We start from the raw sequence: 18931 nt of genomic DNA on the forward strand, positions 1-18931 counted from the left end.
GTCAGTTCAATATACAAATGTGTGTGTGTGTGTGTGTGCATGTGTATTCCAATGCTTAAGAACATACTTGGTATTGACTTCCTAAAGATCACAAATTTTAAAATACCTATTTAAATTGGTACCTTTTAAAGTGTCTAATATTTTAAATACACAATGTAACATCATGAACTCTTTCCTATAAAATGAAAGATCTGAGAATTACTGATATAATGGGGAAACGAGTAGTAAAGTGGACTTATAAATTATTTCCTTAAACTGAAATTTACTGCTTGTTCCCCCACATGAGATCTGAAACTCACATAGAAGGGTTTCAAATACACTGAACAAACCACTGAAAGAGTAGGAAAAGTGTCGGGTCAAAGACTGCCGGATAGGAACTCAGCCGAGGGTGTGCTGAGGAGGCCAGTGCTTTGAGAGAGGATCCTCATACTTGGGGTAGGGAGTGTACATGCTTTTAAAAATGACAGATTTCTAGACTCAACCCTTGAGGTTTTCATTCATTTATCTAGGGTGGGAATAGTAATTTGTACATTTCTTTATAGCATCCCAAGTGATTATCAAAGCCCAAGACTGAGGACTGTTACTCTAACTTTCTCTACCCACTCCCAACACAGTGACTAGGTTTTCTTAGTCATCTGTTTTTTGTTGTTGTTGTTTGCCTTTTATTTTAATGTTTATTTATTTTTGAGAGGAGAGAGAGGGAGATTGAGAGAAAACATGAGCCTGGGAGGGCAGACAGTGAGGGAGATACAGAATCCAAAGTAGGCTCCAGGCTCTGAGCTATCATGCACACAGCCCGACGTGGGGCTCGAATCCATGAACCGTGAGATCATCACCTGAGCTGAAGTTGGGTGTTTAATTGACTGAACCACCCAGGTGCCCTGGTCGTCTGTTGTTGTTGTTGTTTAATAATTTAACACAACCTACTCTGGAAAGAACAAAGTGCATTTTACTCAGAAAAACTTGTTTAAAACATGTATCAAGTTAGAAGGCATACAGTTAGTAAGGGGGTCCCTAAAAGACAAATGTTTTGCTTCAACCTCTTGTATAGTATGTAAAAATTTGAAAGGAAAATCAAAACATTTTAAGGAAGAAATCATAAAAATTATGTAATAAAACATGATATTATATAGATTGCTTAAGAATACATTGAGACATCTTTATATAATGATTTCCCCCGATATATTTAAAATTACTCCAACATATAATTATTATTCTCATGAAGTTGATCAACAATGTAACAGCTTGTTGAGGATGTAAAAAGGTAAAATAGCCTATGTTTAGTCACTGTCATACTTGCACCACTGGATGAAATTTAAACTTGCCCTCTCTAAACTTGCTTTCAGGGTTATAAGAGGGAATTACGCTTAAAAAAGGGAAATATAAGATACCTAATGAAATGCACAGTATTAACTAAAGAAATGAGTCATTTTACTTTATCTTTATTAATTTAGAACTATTTTCTATATTCCTTCAATATTCATCTTTGAGTAATTTTGAAAAGTTATTTATACCAAAATAATTCCAACCTTATCAATATATCTTAACAGAAAGACTCAAAGTGTACCCAGTTAGATAAAACAGCAAAAAGCCCAGTTATCAATGTGATAACAGTTTACATAATTATTACTCAGGCTGGGAATTTAGTGATAATTTAAAATGTATCACAGACACCACTACACATTTTCTGTGTTGACTTATATAATCTTTAAAATAAATAGTCTGATGAGAAAAACTGAAATTTGGAGGTGCTATGTAACTCAATCCACATGACAAAATGTGCCAACGGTGAAAGGTGAAATTTAACCTCAGTTCTACTTACCTAACTGGATAAAGTCCCTTTAAAGGCAGGATCATAATTCTACACTGCTTTGTGCCTATCATACCTCCCAAGCATAATGCCTTGTATCAATCAGGAGCTAAAGAAATAATTATTGATGAATGATAACCAATCCATGCATATTTCCAGAGAAAAATAATAAAAATCTATAAATAGCAACAATCATACCAAACATTTCTGTTTATCATAAGAGGTCTGTGTAAACACAATGCATAGATATATTGGAAGATATGGACTAAGTCTATTTCTAAAGTAATTTGAAATTCTCACATTACAAGTTGAAGTCATCTACTTTTCAGACTTCTGAATTCATTTGAGTTCTAAAATTATCATCATGGGAAAGCACAATATGCTTGAGGCTTTTAATCTCTCTTCTAATTTCTTACCATAAAATCAATAAAGTGTAGGTCATAAAGAAAGTTATGTTGTTAGATTTCTCCTAGCTAGAGGTGCAGATGTTAGTTATAACTCTTTCTAGTTTAGTAGGTTTTTTTTAAGTAGCTGATGCTCTGTACCTAGTTAGCTGTTTGCAAGTGTTCCCAGAAGACTTTATCATACTACAATCCTGAAGAAGTTCAGGGCATACAGATAAAATTAATTCTTTATAAGGAAAAATATAGACATAATTTCCCTTCAAATGAGACCTAGCTGTTTCATATATTTGAACGATAGTACACTTTCAAAACAACTAAACCTTACTTTTTAAGCAAATAATTTAAATACTTGCTGGGAGTCACAAATAAATAAAAGTATCTTATTTATAACTTTATAAGAAAGCTATCCAATAGAGCAAACTTTTACATAATGAACCTTTACTGACCTCCAAAGCAAGAAAATATAGTATATCAAAAGCATGCTTTTCACACATAGCAGTCTGAATACAACAAAATCCCTAATTACTTTTGAGAGTAAGCTGAGAAATTTTTAACTTTCTCCTTACAGTTTCCATAGTAATACTTCACACAATAATTGTAAAATAGTGGCCCTCCTGACAGTGAACAAGTTTTTATAACAGAAATACCATTTTAAAGTTCTATGGAAAAAGTAATATGGACAAGACATAATCTCTAATATTTCATACCAGATCCACACAAAGTTTTCATTACAAAATCAAGAAATGCTTCTTCCTCTGTATAACCCACACCAGCTCTCTTACAAAAAACAATGCTAAATTCATTGTCAATGTTCAGATAAGGCTCAATTCCTCCAGATCACAGCAGTCAAGGAACAACTCAAGTCTCCTTTTCTTCAAGAAATTGTCAAAAGAGCTATAGCCTGCACTAACCCCTTTGCCATCTATATAAAATGGATTAAATTTGCATCATGGACTTTGTGCTTACTGCATTCCACAGTATATTGTTTGTAAATATTCAGCACAGATGTCTTCTTATGTCCCCAGCTATAGTGCAAGTTCCTGGAGAGGGGGGAAATACTCTGTATTTCTTTCTTCATTTTTAACAATGTCTGTCAAGTTACAGGTGTATGAAAAATGTCAAGGGAAGGGGCAGAGAGACAGGGAGAGAACCCCAAGCTGACAGCACAGAGCCCCATGCAGAGCTCGATCCTACAAACCATGAGATCATGCTTAAAAGAAGCCAGAGAGAAAACTTACTTCAAAAACAAACACACAAAAACAAAAAAACACCTAAATTAGATTGATTGCAGATGTCTCAAAAAAAAAAAAAAAAGATCAATGGAACAGAATAAAGAACCCAGAAAAGGACCCACAAACGTATGGCCAACTAATCTTTGACAAAGCAGGAAAGAATATCCAATGGAATAAAGATAGTCTCTTTAGCAAGTGGTGCTGGGAAAACTGGACAGCGACATGTAGAAGAATGAACATGGACCACTTTCTTACACCATACATAAAAATAAACTCAAAATGGATGAAAGACCTAAATGTAAGACAGGAAGCCATCAAAATCCTCGAGGAGAAAGCAGGCAAAACCTCTTTGATCTTGGCCGCAGCAACTTCTTACTCAACATGTCTCCAGAGGCAAGGGAAACAAAGGCAAAAATTAACTACTGGGACCTCATCAAAATAAAAAGCTTCTGCACAACGAAGGAAACAATCAGCAAAGTAAAAGGCAACCAATGGAATGGGAGAAGGTATTCACAAACAACATATCAGATAAAAGGTTAGTATCCAAAATCTATAAAGAACTGATCAAACTCAACACCCAAAAAACAAATAATCCAGTGAAGAAATGGGCAAAAGACATGAATAGACACTTCTCCAAAGAAGACACCCAGATGACCAACCGACACATGAAAAAATGCTCAACATCACTCATCATCACTCATCATCAGGGAAATACAAATCAAAACCACAATGAGATACCACCTTAAACCTGTCAGAATGGCTAACATTAACAACTCAGGCAACAACAGATGTTGGTGAGGATGTGGAGAAAGAGGATCTCTTTTGCATTGTTGGTGGCAATGCAAGCTGGTGCAGCCACTCTGGACAACATTATGGAGGTTCCTCAAAAAGCTAAATATAGGGGCGCCTGGGTGGCGCAGTCGGTTAAGCGTCCGACTTCAGCCAGGTCACGATCTCGCGGTCCGTGAGTTCGAGCCCCGCGTCAGGCTCTGGGCTGATGGCTCGGAGCCTGGAGCCTGTTTCCGATTCTGTGTCTCCCTCTCTCTCTGCCCCTCCCCCGTTCATGCTCTGTCTCTCTCTCTGTCCCAAAAATAAATAAACGTTGAAAAAAAAAAAAATTAAAAAAAAAAAAAAAAAAAAAAAAGCTAAATATAGAACTACCTTACAACCCAGCAATTGCACTACTAGGCATTTATCCACGAAATACCGGTGTGCACCCCCATGTTTATGGCAGCACTATCAACAATAGCCAAAGTATGGAAAAAGCTCACATGTCCATTGATGGATGAATGAATAAAGAAGATGTGGTATATATATACAATGGAGTATTACTAAGCAATCAAAAAGAATGAAATCTTGCCATGTGCAACTATGTGGATGAAACTGGAGGATATTATGCTAAGTGAAATTAGTCAGTCAGAGAAAGTAAAAAATCATAGGACTTCACTCATATGAGGACTTTAAGAGACACAACAGATGAACATAAGGGAAGGGAAACAAAAATAATATAAAAGCAGGGAGGGGGACAAAACAGAAGAGACTCATAAATATGGAGAACAAACTGAGGGTTGCTGGAGGGGTTGTGGGAAGGGGGACGGACAAAATGGGTAAGGGGCACTAAGGAATCTATTTCTGAAATCATTGTTGCACTATATGCTAATTTGGATGTAAACTTAAAAAAATAAAAAATTAAATTAAAAAAATAAAAATAAATATCTGGTAGAATTCTCCCTGGGGGGGGGGGGAGTGTGGGAAAGAAAAGCAGATGATATAATAACATCTTTCATGTTTTAAGATATGATGTGGTAGAATAATATCTTTAGTGTGCTATGAGAAAACAGCTATGGACTTAGAATTCTATTACCAGCAAAAATATCTTTCAAGAACACAGATAAAATAAATGCATTTTCAATTAACAAAAATTAAGAGATTTTGCCAGTTCAGGCACGGAAAAGTCACAGAACATGAACACACTGATGGAATTAAGAAACAGCAAAATATATAGGTAAATCCAAATAATTACTGACTGCAATTACAATAATAGCAGTAATAACAATATCTGGTATAAAACTAAAACAAGATAGAACTAAAATATGTGACAACAATATCAAAGAAGCTTAGGAAGGGAGTGATTACAAATTAAAAGTTTTTAATAATCCTATTTTGTAATATTTTTAGATCTATTCAATGCTTAGAAAATACTTATTAAAAAAAAAAAAAAAGGAACCAAGGTTCCAGGTATCAAACCCCAGAGGGTCTTAGATGGCTCTTTCTATTGGGGTCTCTAAATCTTGGCATCATTGACATTTTCGTAAATGTCCCCAAGACTGTCATGTGCACTGTGGAATGTTCAGCAGTATCCTGGCTTCTATTTACTAGATGCCAGTACCCTCTTAGTCGTGACAACCAAAAATGTCTCCAGATATTGCTAAATATCTTTTAGGAAGGATGGTGGGGAGCTGAGGGGTGTCCAGTGCAAACCACTATTATAAGTAAGGAATGGGAAAAGAAGGGGTGGAATCAACTCATTTTTCTTTTCTCATTTTACTTAAGACCTACTTCAGAGTACAGATCTCACTTTTCTAATAATTTATAACTGAAAACAGGATTTTTTCCTTCCTTTGATAACAACTTGGAATGCAATAAACTTTTGGCCTCCTCCAGAGAAAAGGGGAAAACATACCTTCTAACTTGCTAGAATTCTTAATTTCCAGATTTATCTGCTGCTTTTGTTTCAAAAAGAAAAATAAAATCCATAGATAAACACTGAAGATTCTGTTAAAACACAGGGATTTCATGAGCTTTGATGGAATAAAGCTTCACGGCCTACTTCATTCCCTTAAAGCTGAATTTCTCCATTTGGGAGATATTTTTATTGTAAAATATATATATAATCAGAAAGAGAGAATTGATAATTCCAGAGATCTCCAAAGAGCACAAGCATATGAGAAAAGTGCCCAAGGTAGGGGAAAGAACCACTTAAATGGACTGGAGGAAGCAAACTCAAACTTCACCCCGTAGGGTCTAGAACAGCTCCTGTTTTTACCAACCATAGTGGAAAACCTCTTATTTAACTGGGAATTATGTTCTCTGCTCAGAAGAGCTATGTCTTATTAGTGGGGGAAAACTAGCCTTTAAATGTTGCTTTGGCCCACCTAAGAAATTTGAGAAGACCTGAAAAGATCAAACTGATCTAAAGTAACTTAGCTATATCCCAAGAAAAAACTCAAGACTATAAGAATACAAAAATATCTGGTACTCAACAAGGTAAAATCATTATGTTTGGTATTCATAAAAAAAAAAAATGACCATGCATGCTAAAAAGCAGAAAAACACATTATGATAAAAAAAAATTGATCAACTAAAACAAATCAAGAAATAATACAAATGACACACTCTTCAAGGAACTAGGGCAAAGGTCAGCAAATTAACAGCTTGTGTGTCAAATCTGGCCAGACATCTGTTGTTTGCTTGTTTTATTTCGGTTTGGTTTGGTTTTTATAGACTATAAGAATGGTCATTACATTTTGAAAAGGTATTTTAATAAAAAAGAAAACAATAATGAGTATTGAACAGACACCTTGTATGGTCCAAAAGTCTAAAATAATTACCATCCTTACAGAAAGTTTGCTGACCCCTACAGAAATGATTGTGCAAGTGGAAGCACAGAAGATAAAACAACAACAACAACAACAAACTCATTAGAGATAAAACTCTACATGCTACATGAAAAATACACTGAATGCAATGAACAGTATTTTAGACACTGCAGAAAAAAAGACCGAATTTTAAGACAAGGCAATAGAAATCACCCAAAATGAAACCTGAAGATAGAAAAATTTCAAAAAATAAATAAATAAAACAAAGCAAAAGTTAATAGAACATCAGTAAGCTGTGTGACTGTTTCAGGAACCCTAATTTATCTGTGTAAGACTTCCTGAAAGGGAAGATGGGGTAAAAAAATTAAAAAATAATGGTTAGAAATTTCCCACATGATGAAGACCAGAAACCCACAGATCCAAGATGCTTAACCAATGCTTCAACAAAACACTGGAAGAAAACCACATCGAGGCAGTGGTAGGCAGAATCCTAAACTGGCTCTCAAGATTTCCTCCTCAATCCCTGCCACCACTCCACAGCATAACTCCCTGCATAAATCCCAGAACTTTGAATATGATGGACGTTATTTCCATGATTCCATTATGCTATATGAAACAGCTGACCTTTAGTAAGGAAGATTATCTGGGTGAATCTGACCTAATCACACAAATCTTTTAAAGTCAGAGTTTTTTCACTGCCACATGAAGTCAAGGATTTAGAGCACATGGGAAATTGATACTCCCTTGTTGGCTGTGAAGCTGGAGTGAGCCATATGCCAGAGAAGGTGAGTAGTCTTTAGGAGCTAAGAACAACAGACAGAAAAGAATCAGGAACCTCAGTTCTACAACCCCTACAAAGTGGATATGGCCAACAATCTGAATGACCTTGTAAGGGAATCCTTCCCCTTCAGCCTGGCCAACACAATAGTTTCACCCTTATAAAACCAGGAACAGAGATCCCAGTCAAGCCTACCCAAATCAGACTTTCAGAACTCTGAGATAACAAATGGATGTTTTAAATCACTAATTTTTGGTAATTTCTTGTATGACAACAGAAAGCTAATATAAAGTCATATCATAATCAAAATGCCTAAAACCAATAAAAAAGAAATCTTAAAAATCAACCAGAAAAAAAAAAAAAAGCACATGACATAGAGGATTAAGAATGAGAGTATACTTCTTATCAGAAACAACATAAGAAGACAATGCAGCTACATCTAGAAGGACTGACCAAAAAAAAAAAGAAATTGTCAACCTGGAATTCTAAATTTTACTTTACTTTAAATTAAATTAAATTTAACTTTATTTTATTTTATATATATAGAGAGAGATGGTGTGTGAGCAGGGGAGGGGAGAGAGGGAGAGAGAGAGAGGGAGAGGGAGGGAGGCAGAGAGAGAGAGAGAGAGAGAGAGAGAGAGAGAGAGAGAGAAAGAAAGAAATAGAGAGAGGGAATCTTAAGCAGACTCTGCACTCAGTATGTAGTTGAAGTGGGGCTCAGTCCTGCAACCCTGGAATCATGATCTGAGCCGAATCAAGAGTCAGACAGATATTCAACTGACTGAGCCACCCAGGTGCCTCAAACTGGAATCTATATCAAATGAAATATCTTTCAAGAACAAGACAAAATGAAGATTTTTATTCAGACATATAAAGCTGAAAGAATTCGTCAACAAACTTGCACTCTAAGAAATGAATACTAGATGGAACTCTGGATCTAGACAAAAGCATAAAAGGTACCTGATAGGTGCACAAGTATTAAAAAAAAACTTTTTTTGTTATTATTAGAAATCTTAATATCTTAAAAAGACTGTTAAAGCAAAAAGAGAATAACAATGTATTGTGGGGTTTATAAAGATGCATAAGTAGTCTACATTTACATGTCTGTTTGTTCATTTGTTTGTTTTAATGCTAATACGTGCTCAAAAAACTAGCAAACAAATATATTAGCATCAGGATTCACATGGCTCCAGTCTCCAGGTGATGGTAGGCATGTATCAAGGGAAATTAGAATTTGACAAAATGAGTAGAAATTTAATTTGTGCTACATCATTTCTTTCCCCATGAAATTTAATGAAATACTCTTTGCTAAGATTGCTATCAGTGTAAAAAAGATTGTAAACTCACTTTTCAACTTTCAACTTTATATTTTATTATTTCTTGATACCACCTCTTAAAAAGGCAAGGAGTGATTCAAGGCCATGCTTCTGATGAAACTGATGATATGCTTGACAGTGTAATAACCAGCCTTGTGAGCTGTTTCAGGAAAGGCTTTGGGACATGTCCAGGTTTTAGCAACATTTCATCCTTTTCAAAGTGGTCTCATGAAAAAGATCCACACTCTAAAGTGTTTTTCTGGGTGCTTATTTAGCTTTCTTGCCTTTATAATCTGATTGAATCAAACCATGTCAACAAACTCTGACTTTAAGATCCCCAGCTCGGGTTCAGAAAACCAAATAAAACCAAAAGAAAAGTAATACATTTTTCTTAAAGTTTATTTCTTTCAAGGGAGCAAAAGTGGGTGAGGGGCAGACAGAGAGAGGGGGAGAGAGAGAATCCCAAGCAGCCTCTGCACTTGTGCAAAGACCAATGTGGGGCTCGAACTCATGAACCTTGAGATCATGCCCTAACCGAAATTAAGAGGTGGACACTTAACTGACCGTGCCACCCAAATGCCCCAGCAATACTTTTTATATTTATTCTATTTGACTTTTTTCAAAATGTCTGACTTGAATAACCACAGATGTCAATAATTATAATGACTGGTTTCTTTAACTGCTATCAATTAATTAGAAACCACTCTCGATGTCTTAATAGAATGACTATGAGTTTAGTTCTTCCTGATCTTGTATGATAGCATCCAATAATACTCTACATATGTTGGAATGAAAGAATAGCTGAATAGCATAAATGAACACAGAAGTAATTTATTTAATAAATATAATTTCCAAAGTAACAATAAGTCTTTTCATTTTATCCGTACACTTATCTGCCAATGCTAGTTTTCATCACTACACTTTTCATTTTAAGCTAATATTTTAGCTAAAATGTATTAAATATGCAACACTCTTCAACATGTTTTACATATATTAATTCTCACCATTAAACTATAAGGGAGGTTCTATTATCCCAATTCTACAAATGAAAACTGGATTTCAGAGAGGACAGTAACTCGCCCAAAGTCTCACAGCTAGAAAGTGGGGGGTCCAAGTCAAACTAGGTCAGCCTGGAATCAGAGGCTCTGCTCTTAACTAACATGGTGTATTGCCTCCTAAACTTAACATATACAAGCCTTTCCTTTTCTTCTATTCCTCAGCTTGGTAAATGGCACTATCACTCACCCATGACGCCCGGATATCATTCTAGATTCAAACAAAAACTTGGATGTCATTCTGGAGTCTTCTCTCTGCTTCATCCCCTCTCATTTAATCAGTCATCAGATCTTATATATACTGGTACCTAAATTATTCTCCATTATCCCATTTTTCATGTAGGATGCCACTTTCTTAACTCAGGTGCTCAGCATTTCTCTCTTCTGCAACAGTTCTACTTTCAACCTTCAACTTTGCGTTGCAAACAGGACACAATTATCTGATGTGACATTCAGTCAAGAAAGGATATAAAAGCATTTTATCTATAGTTCTGTAGGACTGTTAGGAATGGCATGCAATTATGATGTCAGTAAAAAGAGAAAGATACCATCTTCAAGAGTACTATTCCTGATATATATTGATTCTACCTTATATAAAAAAGATCCAAGCCAACAAAGGCATCCACTAAGCTAACATTCTGCTAACACCTATATTTTTTCCTGAGGTCTAAATTACTACTCATGCTAATGACATCTGGTGGGATCATTATGTAAAGCTACATGACATCAAACGATTTACTTATGTACTTATAATGACATTTGCATTTGAATGTATTATCTAATTATTATTACTGCTTATAAAAGTGAAAATTAAAACCACAATGAGAAATCTCTACACTCTATCAGAATGGTTAAAGTATACATATAGATATAAATAAAACATAAAAATATAAATTAAAATGGCTAAAATAAAAATAGCGATAAGACCAAATGCTGGTGAATACGTGGAGAAACTGAATCATACTGGATTGCTGGTGGGAATATAAAATGTTCCCCAGAAAACAGTGTGGTAGTTTTCCTTAAAAAAACTAACTATGCAGCTACAATAATGACCCAACAATTGCACTCTCAGGCATCTAGTCCAAAGAAATGAAAACTTTTGTTCACATAAAAACCTGTATACCAATGTCTAGAGCAGCTTTATCCATCTTATTGATGGAATTAGGTTTCATCTTATAATTTAAGTACATAAATTAAAGCCTTAACTCCCAGTGTTACAGTGTTTGGAGACAGAGCCTTTAGGAAAGTAACAAAGTTAAATAAGGTAATCTGAGGGAAGTCCTAATCCAATAAAGCTGGTGTCCTTTAAGAGGAAGAGACACAATACAGAGAAGAGCCCATGTAAAGCCATGGGAGCACAGTGAGAAAGTGCCTGTCTGCAAGCCAGGAAGAGAGTCTTCACTGGAAACTAAATCTATCAGCACCTTTTTCTGGGATTTCTAACTTCCAAAACTGTGAAAAAATAAATGTTCATTGTTTAAGCTACCCCGGCTGTGGTTATGGCAGCCTAAGGAGAATTACGCACTTTGTAATAGCCAAAAACTCTTAACAACACTGATATTCTTCAATGGAAGAAAAGCTAAACTCTCATGTGTGGTAGGCAGAATAATGATCCCCACTGATGTCCAGATCCTAATCCATGGAACCCATAAATATATTACATTACACAGCAAACAAACATTAAGGTTGTAGATGAAATTAACCCATTTAGGAAAACTCTTACTCTTATAACCTAAATTAAAATGAACAAAGTATTTATTTGGAAATAAATATGAAAGAAAAATAAGAAGCCTGATTCATTCATTATACAATGAATGTTAATTTTTTCACATGAAAAATGTTAATATTTAATACACAAAACAAAATAAACTTCAATGATGATAATGCTTATAATGACTGGTAAGGTTTAAAAAGAATTATGTACAAAATTATGTCCTGCTGTATTTCAGAATCACCTACAGTGCTCAAAAATCATCTTCAAAATACAGGTACCTGGACCCTTCTCAAGAGACTTTAATTTTATAGAAGCCAAGTCACTTGGATTTTGAAAAAGATCTACAGATAATTCTGATGCAGAGGATGAAACCCAGCAATATAAAATTACAATTTTAGTCTAATATATAAACTTACTCTAGAAAACAACTTAAAACTGTAACAAAAAGGAATCAGTTTAAAAGTAATAAAGGTATAAAATGGAATACTGTATGGTGATTATAAATGATGCTGCAGATATGTTTGCTGACATGGAAAGATGTATGTAGATAAATATACAAATAGACACAAACAGTATGTGTGATATAATGCCATTTTATAAAACAAAATAAAATGCACACATATGTGTAGAATGTAGTTAATTCTGGTTGGCTGTGGTTATTTTTTATGCTGTTCTTTTTGCTTGCCTCCATTATTTGGTATTTCTGAATGACTACATATAAATTACACACTCATACACATATATAAATATATATAAAGGAACTTCATTTTGGTGACAGAAAAGGTTAGCTTTAAATAATATGTATACTTTAAATAATTGGTATACCTTAAACTAAATTAAGAATTCTTTTTTCAATTTAGCACATGCTTATGTATATATTTGATTTCTCAGTGAGTTTAATACCCAGATGACAAGATCCCACAGTACACAGAAAATAAGCAACCTAGGATGCAGACAAGTGCCAAAAGTGTTGGATTATATACTTCAAGCCTCAATAACCAACATATTTGACTGAAACTGTTTGATAACCATTAATTGATATATATTTGATTGAAACTGTGTTCTTAACTCTAAGGTTGAAGAGATACTGATCAGAGGTCCTCACCCATTATCAACGCTGCCTACATGAAATACTCTACATGATCACACCCTCACTCTCTACATGAATACTCTTCAGGTATCTTACATCTTTGCCATTTTTCTTCAAATAAAGTGCATATTTTAGGTATGCATGGATGCATTTGGTGCAGGTGAGTATTGAGGAGCTGATAAAAAAAAAAAAAAACTATGGGGAGAACTGTCTCCTCTTATAAAAAGGGATAAGATGATATGCCCTCCTACACTCATGTTTGCTTTGATTGTAAACTTAGGAAGTTTGCTTCGGGGCACCTGAGTGGCTCAGTCGGTTGAGCTTCCAACTATGGCTCAGGTCATGATCTCACGGTTTGTGGGTTCGAGCTCCGCCTCAGACTCTGGGCTGATAGCTTGGAGCCTGGAGCCTGCTTCAGATTCTGTCTCCCTCTCCCTGCCCCTTCCCCGCTCATGCATTCTCAAAAGTAAATAAACATTTAAAAAAAAGTAAAGAAAAAGAAGAAGTTAGCTTCAATATACTAATTCTTTTCCTATAGCCTCCTGTGCACTCTAAAACTTCATGAATTTGGACTTTCCCTATGATGCTGATCACCAAAAACTTCAATTTTACCTTCAATGTAATTTTCCCTTCAGTGTAAACTTTAATTACACTCCACAGATTTGCTAAGTAAATTATATGCAGAACTAAATTCTGACAAATATGTACCCTAATTAAGATGTTTTCAAATACATTTTAAAAGACTATCTGAACAATTTTCACTTCGATTTACATACAATTCAATAAATCTGATCCCAAGAACACCTGATTACAAAGTTAGTCATTAATCTGCATTACAATTTATCTAACAATGCCCTATTACTAGAAATCATTCAAATAACTTTAAATACTAAGTCAGACTAGCACTCTCAATATATTGATGTTCTCTAAAACCACTAGGACACAACACTCGATATAATTTATATTTCTGTATGTTCCTTCTAAGGGCCATACAAGTTTACTACAGCACTGTTTTAACTACAATGAGTATACTGAGTTTCCAATATATCCTGGATTGGCACTACTTGATAAGTTTACTTAAGGGAATGATTATTTCTCTACATAGCTTTATAATGAAAATTTCTCAAACCCTCACAATTTAAGCAGAAGTAAAAATTATAAATAATTCCTTCCTAAAACTATGTTATTAAAACTCTAAAAATTCAGGAAAATAATAAATCACAAGTTGAACAATTTAAGCAAATCTAAAAGTAAATTAAGAAATATTTATTTTGAGATAAAGCAAATATGGCAAAATTTTGACAAATGGTAAATGAAGATAAAAGATATATGGATAATACTATTTATGTGACTTTTCCATATGTTTGAAATTACTCAAAATTTAAAAGCTGAGAAAAAAGTAAATAGTTTAGAATTTGATCCCCTCCTCAAATAGCATTCTATTATTTTATAGACTGACCATTTGATATATCAATACACGAATCCTTTAAAACAGTCTAAGCCCGCCTACATGGGTTAAACCAAATATTAGCTGAAATAGCCAAAATAAACATGAAATTACAGAAATATATACACAAAAATGTTTAATGTGTGAAGGAATGACTTTTTAAGGTTTAAACTCCCCTATTGTAAATTTTTAGTAACTAACTGCATATAGCTCTCTACTATATTAGCCAACTACTAACTTTTAAAAATAATTTTTTAAATAAAAATCTATTCAGAAAACATACCAAGCACCAAAAATAACAACTTTATAAAATGATCATCTCACCTCATCTAAGTCTTGGATATAAACTGGTTTTTCCTCAAAGCCAACTGGCATTGGTTCACTATAGGGAATCTTTACTTCTTCATACATCTTGTTATTCTCTCTTTGAATTCCTTCTGGTAAAATCATCTATAAACATCAAAAATTAAAATTAAATAATAATACAAACAATTGCTCTGGTAGAGATTATTTAATTAGAGAGAAAGAGAAAGAAAGAGAAAGAGAGAAAGAGAACACTAATGTCTTTAGACATAGCAGTGGTAAATAAATTTAGCTAGTTTAAAGAAAAACAAGGGTGCCTGGGTAGCTCAGTGGGTTAAGCGTCAGACTTTGGCCCAGGTCATGATCCTGCTGCACTCTGTGCTGACAGTTCGGAGCCTGGAGCTGCTTCAGATTCTGCGTCTCCCTCTCTCTCTGCCCCTCCCCTGCTTGCACTCTGTCTCTCTGTCTCCCCCAAAAATATTTTTTTAAAGAAAAACAAGCTTAAACAAAACAAAAACAAACCAAAAAACCACACACACACACAAATTATTCATATACTGGATCTCTCATATAACACACAGACCATATTATGTTAATGAGTTTTAAGTATATATTGATTAGATGGTATCCTGAAGACAAATATACTTGTGTTGCTAGGAAAACTGTGCCATATACATAGTGTAAAGAACATTAAAAAAGTGATGTAACCACTAAAACTCAAAAATACAAGTTCCATAAATAACAAAAGGGAAGAGAACAAATACATTTTGAGTACCTAATATGTGTCAAGAAGTTTCCATACACTGCATTATCTCATTTTCCCCAATATTTTGAAATTAAAGTTAGCATAGTATATCAACTAGTATAAGAGCCAGAAAAGACACAGGAAAAATCTATGTGTTATTTCCTCAGAATAGACCTATTATCCCAAAGTGGTCATATACCAGTGACATACCTTTGCACCAGCAATGAATGCTGATGTTCTCATGGCTTCAGCCTGGGAATCATAAACATGGGGATAACGTATTTTTTCAACGTCCATGTCTCTCTGCCTACTCAGAATTGGAACACTTCTAGCATTCATAAGTGCCTGCTCTCTGTAAATATAAAAACAGTAGGATAAATACAAAATTTTTATCTAGCAAAAGGAAGCCAGTACAAAGTCACTATAATAACAATTTCAGGTAGCTTTCCATTATGAAGTGGAAGAAATTAAATTACACAAAGAAAGATATTAATCCTGACATTTTCAATGTAACTACATAGGAGTTAACACATTTTGTAGGTACTATTTTTAGATGACATCATTTGATAAGTTTAACTTAGTGTTTTTTATTTATAATTTTGTTTGTCACAATCCAAAGATGTTTAACAAGGTATAAGTTCCTTTATAAAAATAGTATTCAAAATTTAAAGAACAAATATCATAATGCTCTTGTTTCTTTTTCTTCCTTTCTACTTCTAAATAACACAAAGAAAAGTATTCTTATTAAGCTAGAAAAAAACCCAAAAGTATCAAAATAAATCTGTGTAGGCTTTACAAATTTTAACCTAGTGGTTTGCGCACAGCACCCAAAATAGCTTACTTCTATAATCTAAAATTCTCACCTACATAGATGTAACCAAGAATATTCTAATTAAGAAGATCATTGCATTCTTTCCCAGAAAATTAGGTTTTCATACAACAAAACTCTGTTCTTATAAGAAAACCTTACTAGAAGTACGAGTTATCTAAATTGTTAAGACTAACCAAAAAATAATGCATAAAGGTAGCAATTACAACAGAAGCATCTTTCAGCTTCTGGTTTTTATTACCTTTGTATCCGCAATTCCTTAGGATCAAAGCACATAACTCCTTCTGCAATTTCTCCATCTTCTCCAGCCTTTTTTTCTCGTCTGGCAATTCTTTTTTCTTCACGACGATACTGTTTCATTAATTGCTTTTCTTGTTCAGACTGAATGGTAACTTGACAACCATAGTTAGGTTTAGCATTTTCTCCTAAAATTTTTTTGCAATTGTCTACAAAGCAAATTTAAGAAATATCATGTTCTATGAGTTTAAGCTTTAGGAAAACCATTTTTCCCCTTCACCAAAATATAAAATAGCACAATGCTCTAATAATTCAGTTTTTTAAAAACTGTCATATTCAATTGTATGTTTTATGGAGAGTTTTTTTTTTAATGTGATATCTAAGCGATATTAGACAGTGGTTAAGAAAAGTCAGTAGATATTTTCTTCATACACACTACATAGTTTAGTGTCATAAATTCTTACACATAACATCAGGAACTTAAAAATTCAGTTTTATAATTTTGAAATTATTTGTTTACATAATTTCAATAAATTTAATAATTATCAATGCTAATTAGCACTTACTGTTAACATAATAATGAAATAAATATATTCTTTACATATTAGATATAACTTTTCCCTGTGTAACAGCCTTACTGTGTTAAATTGAATATATGTTTTTACTCACTTATACATGAAATACAATTTATTAACATTAGCTCAGGATATATTTAGAAGATGACCAGGCAAATAAAGACTGTGATCCACCTTTCCGTGGAAATACAGTTAAAAACAAAACAAAACAAGGGAAGATGGCTAGAGCCACTAACAATCAGGTCAATGAAAGTTCAATGTTTCATCTACAAGGTCCAATTTAAACCTGTGGTTTGGTCAACTCAATATTCAGGAAATTTTTTTCTTCCAACAGGATTAACCTTCTATGTTTAATTAAATCTTTTGAAGTAGTAGTATCCTGGCTCACTGTGGCCCTAAAGGAAATCACAGGAATGTTGCTGAAAGCAATCCAAATCAATACACATTTACTGTATTGGGGACCTACTAGTTTCAGGCACTGCTGCTAGGCTAGGAAGCAATAAAGAACTAAACTTGGTCCATACTCTGAAGGAGCACAGTACAAAGTTATTTTATTAAACTCCAAGATCCCACACCAAACAAGGAAGGAATTAAGAAAGCATCAAGATAGCGAAATAGCCTTCTAATTCATTTAAGCCAAATCTTCACAATTCTCAGTCATTTGTCACTACCTCAATACGTAATTTTGAATAAATCATTTTAACTCTCAATCACATGAAGTAACCCCTCTGTATAATGGTTTTAGAAATCTCAAGAAGGAAACTGAGAAATAAAGACTTATCACATGAAAACTATGAAATGAGATATGATCTCCTTTATATTAGTACAGTTCTGAAAAAAAGTTTTTTTCTAGGTCATATATATTTTACTTTTTGGTAAAGTCTTATACATCTATTATAATGATTAAGTTTGTAGCCAATTAACTTTCAGTGGTAGAGAACAGACAGGTTTGACAAAGGGAGGTGGGTGGAGATGGGCTAGATGAGTGATGGGTACAAAGGAGGGAACTTGTGATAAGCACTGGGTGCTGTATTAAGTAGAATGTGAATAATACCATGTGAATAACACTATGTATTTATTATATAAATGAATGTTAAGGATTCTGTGTGTGAAACTAAATACCCTGGATGACACTCTAAGTGCTATGCTAACGTAATTAACATTTTAAACAAATGTAATAAGAAGAAAACAGGTCTGCTTCATTAATAGCTTTTTTAAGCCTCAAAGAGAATATACTGGAATCCTGTAACACTGAACATAATAGGTAATTTTCAAAGTAAGTCATACAGCAGCAAAAGTTTAAATGTATAGTTTTCCTTGGTAGGTTCAGTTAACTTTAGAGCCTGAAAAGTAGAAATGAAATGAATAAGTTTACCAGTAATTCTATAAAATTTTACTGAAGAAGAATGTGGAAGCTCGTATCCTTTTAGAATGTAATCATGACCAAAAAGATCTTGTGTAACTACTCAAAACAGTGTCCTTGATAGCATAAGCTAACTTAATTTTTATTTTATGACACACCCTGGAGTAAACATTCTTCACATCAGCCCAAAAAATAGAATTTAATTTACAACTATCCTCACCTTAGCAGTCAATCCACTTTACCCACCCACTTCTCACCTACATTTCCTGGTTATAATAAAAACAGAAGAGATAAAATGGGTGGTGCGCATCTGGATTAAAAAGTTTTAAAAAAATCATTATGAAAACTAGAAAATGATAAATAGTAAGAAGCAACTTCTAAGACCACGATTTTGGAGGAATAAAGAAAAGGATGGGATGTGATGGTCATATTAA

The 18931-nt window shown here is 33.9% G+C and overlaps 1 protein-coding gene across 1 annotated transcript in view; it reads right to left on the reverse strand.

The window, feature by feature from the left end:
• Window positions 1-18931, reverse strand: part of ASCC3 (activating signal cointegrator 1 complex subunit 3) — a 361738-nt gene that overhangs the window by 273964 nt on the left and 68843 nt on the right. Inside the window, exons 6-8 of the mRNA XM_047858492.1 lie at window positions 16564-16768; window positions 15704-15845; window positions 14770-14895 (exon numbers count right to left, since the gene is read on the reverse strand). Coding sequence (XP_047714448.1) covers window positions 14770-14895; window positions 15704-15845; window positions 16564-16768 — 473 coding nt within the window. The remainder of the gene's footprint in view (window positions 1-14769; window positions 14896-15703; window positions 15846-16563; window positions 16769-18931) is intronic.

This window comes from Prionailurus viverrinus, chromosome B2 (genome assembly GCF_022837055.1).
Source record: "Prionailurus viverrinus isolate Anna chromosome B2, UM_Priviv_1.0, whole genome shotgun sequence".
In the NCBI taxonomy this organism is placed as follows: Eukaryota; Metazoa; Chordata; class Mammalia; order Carnivora; family Felidae; genus Prionailurus; species Prionailurus viverrinus.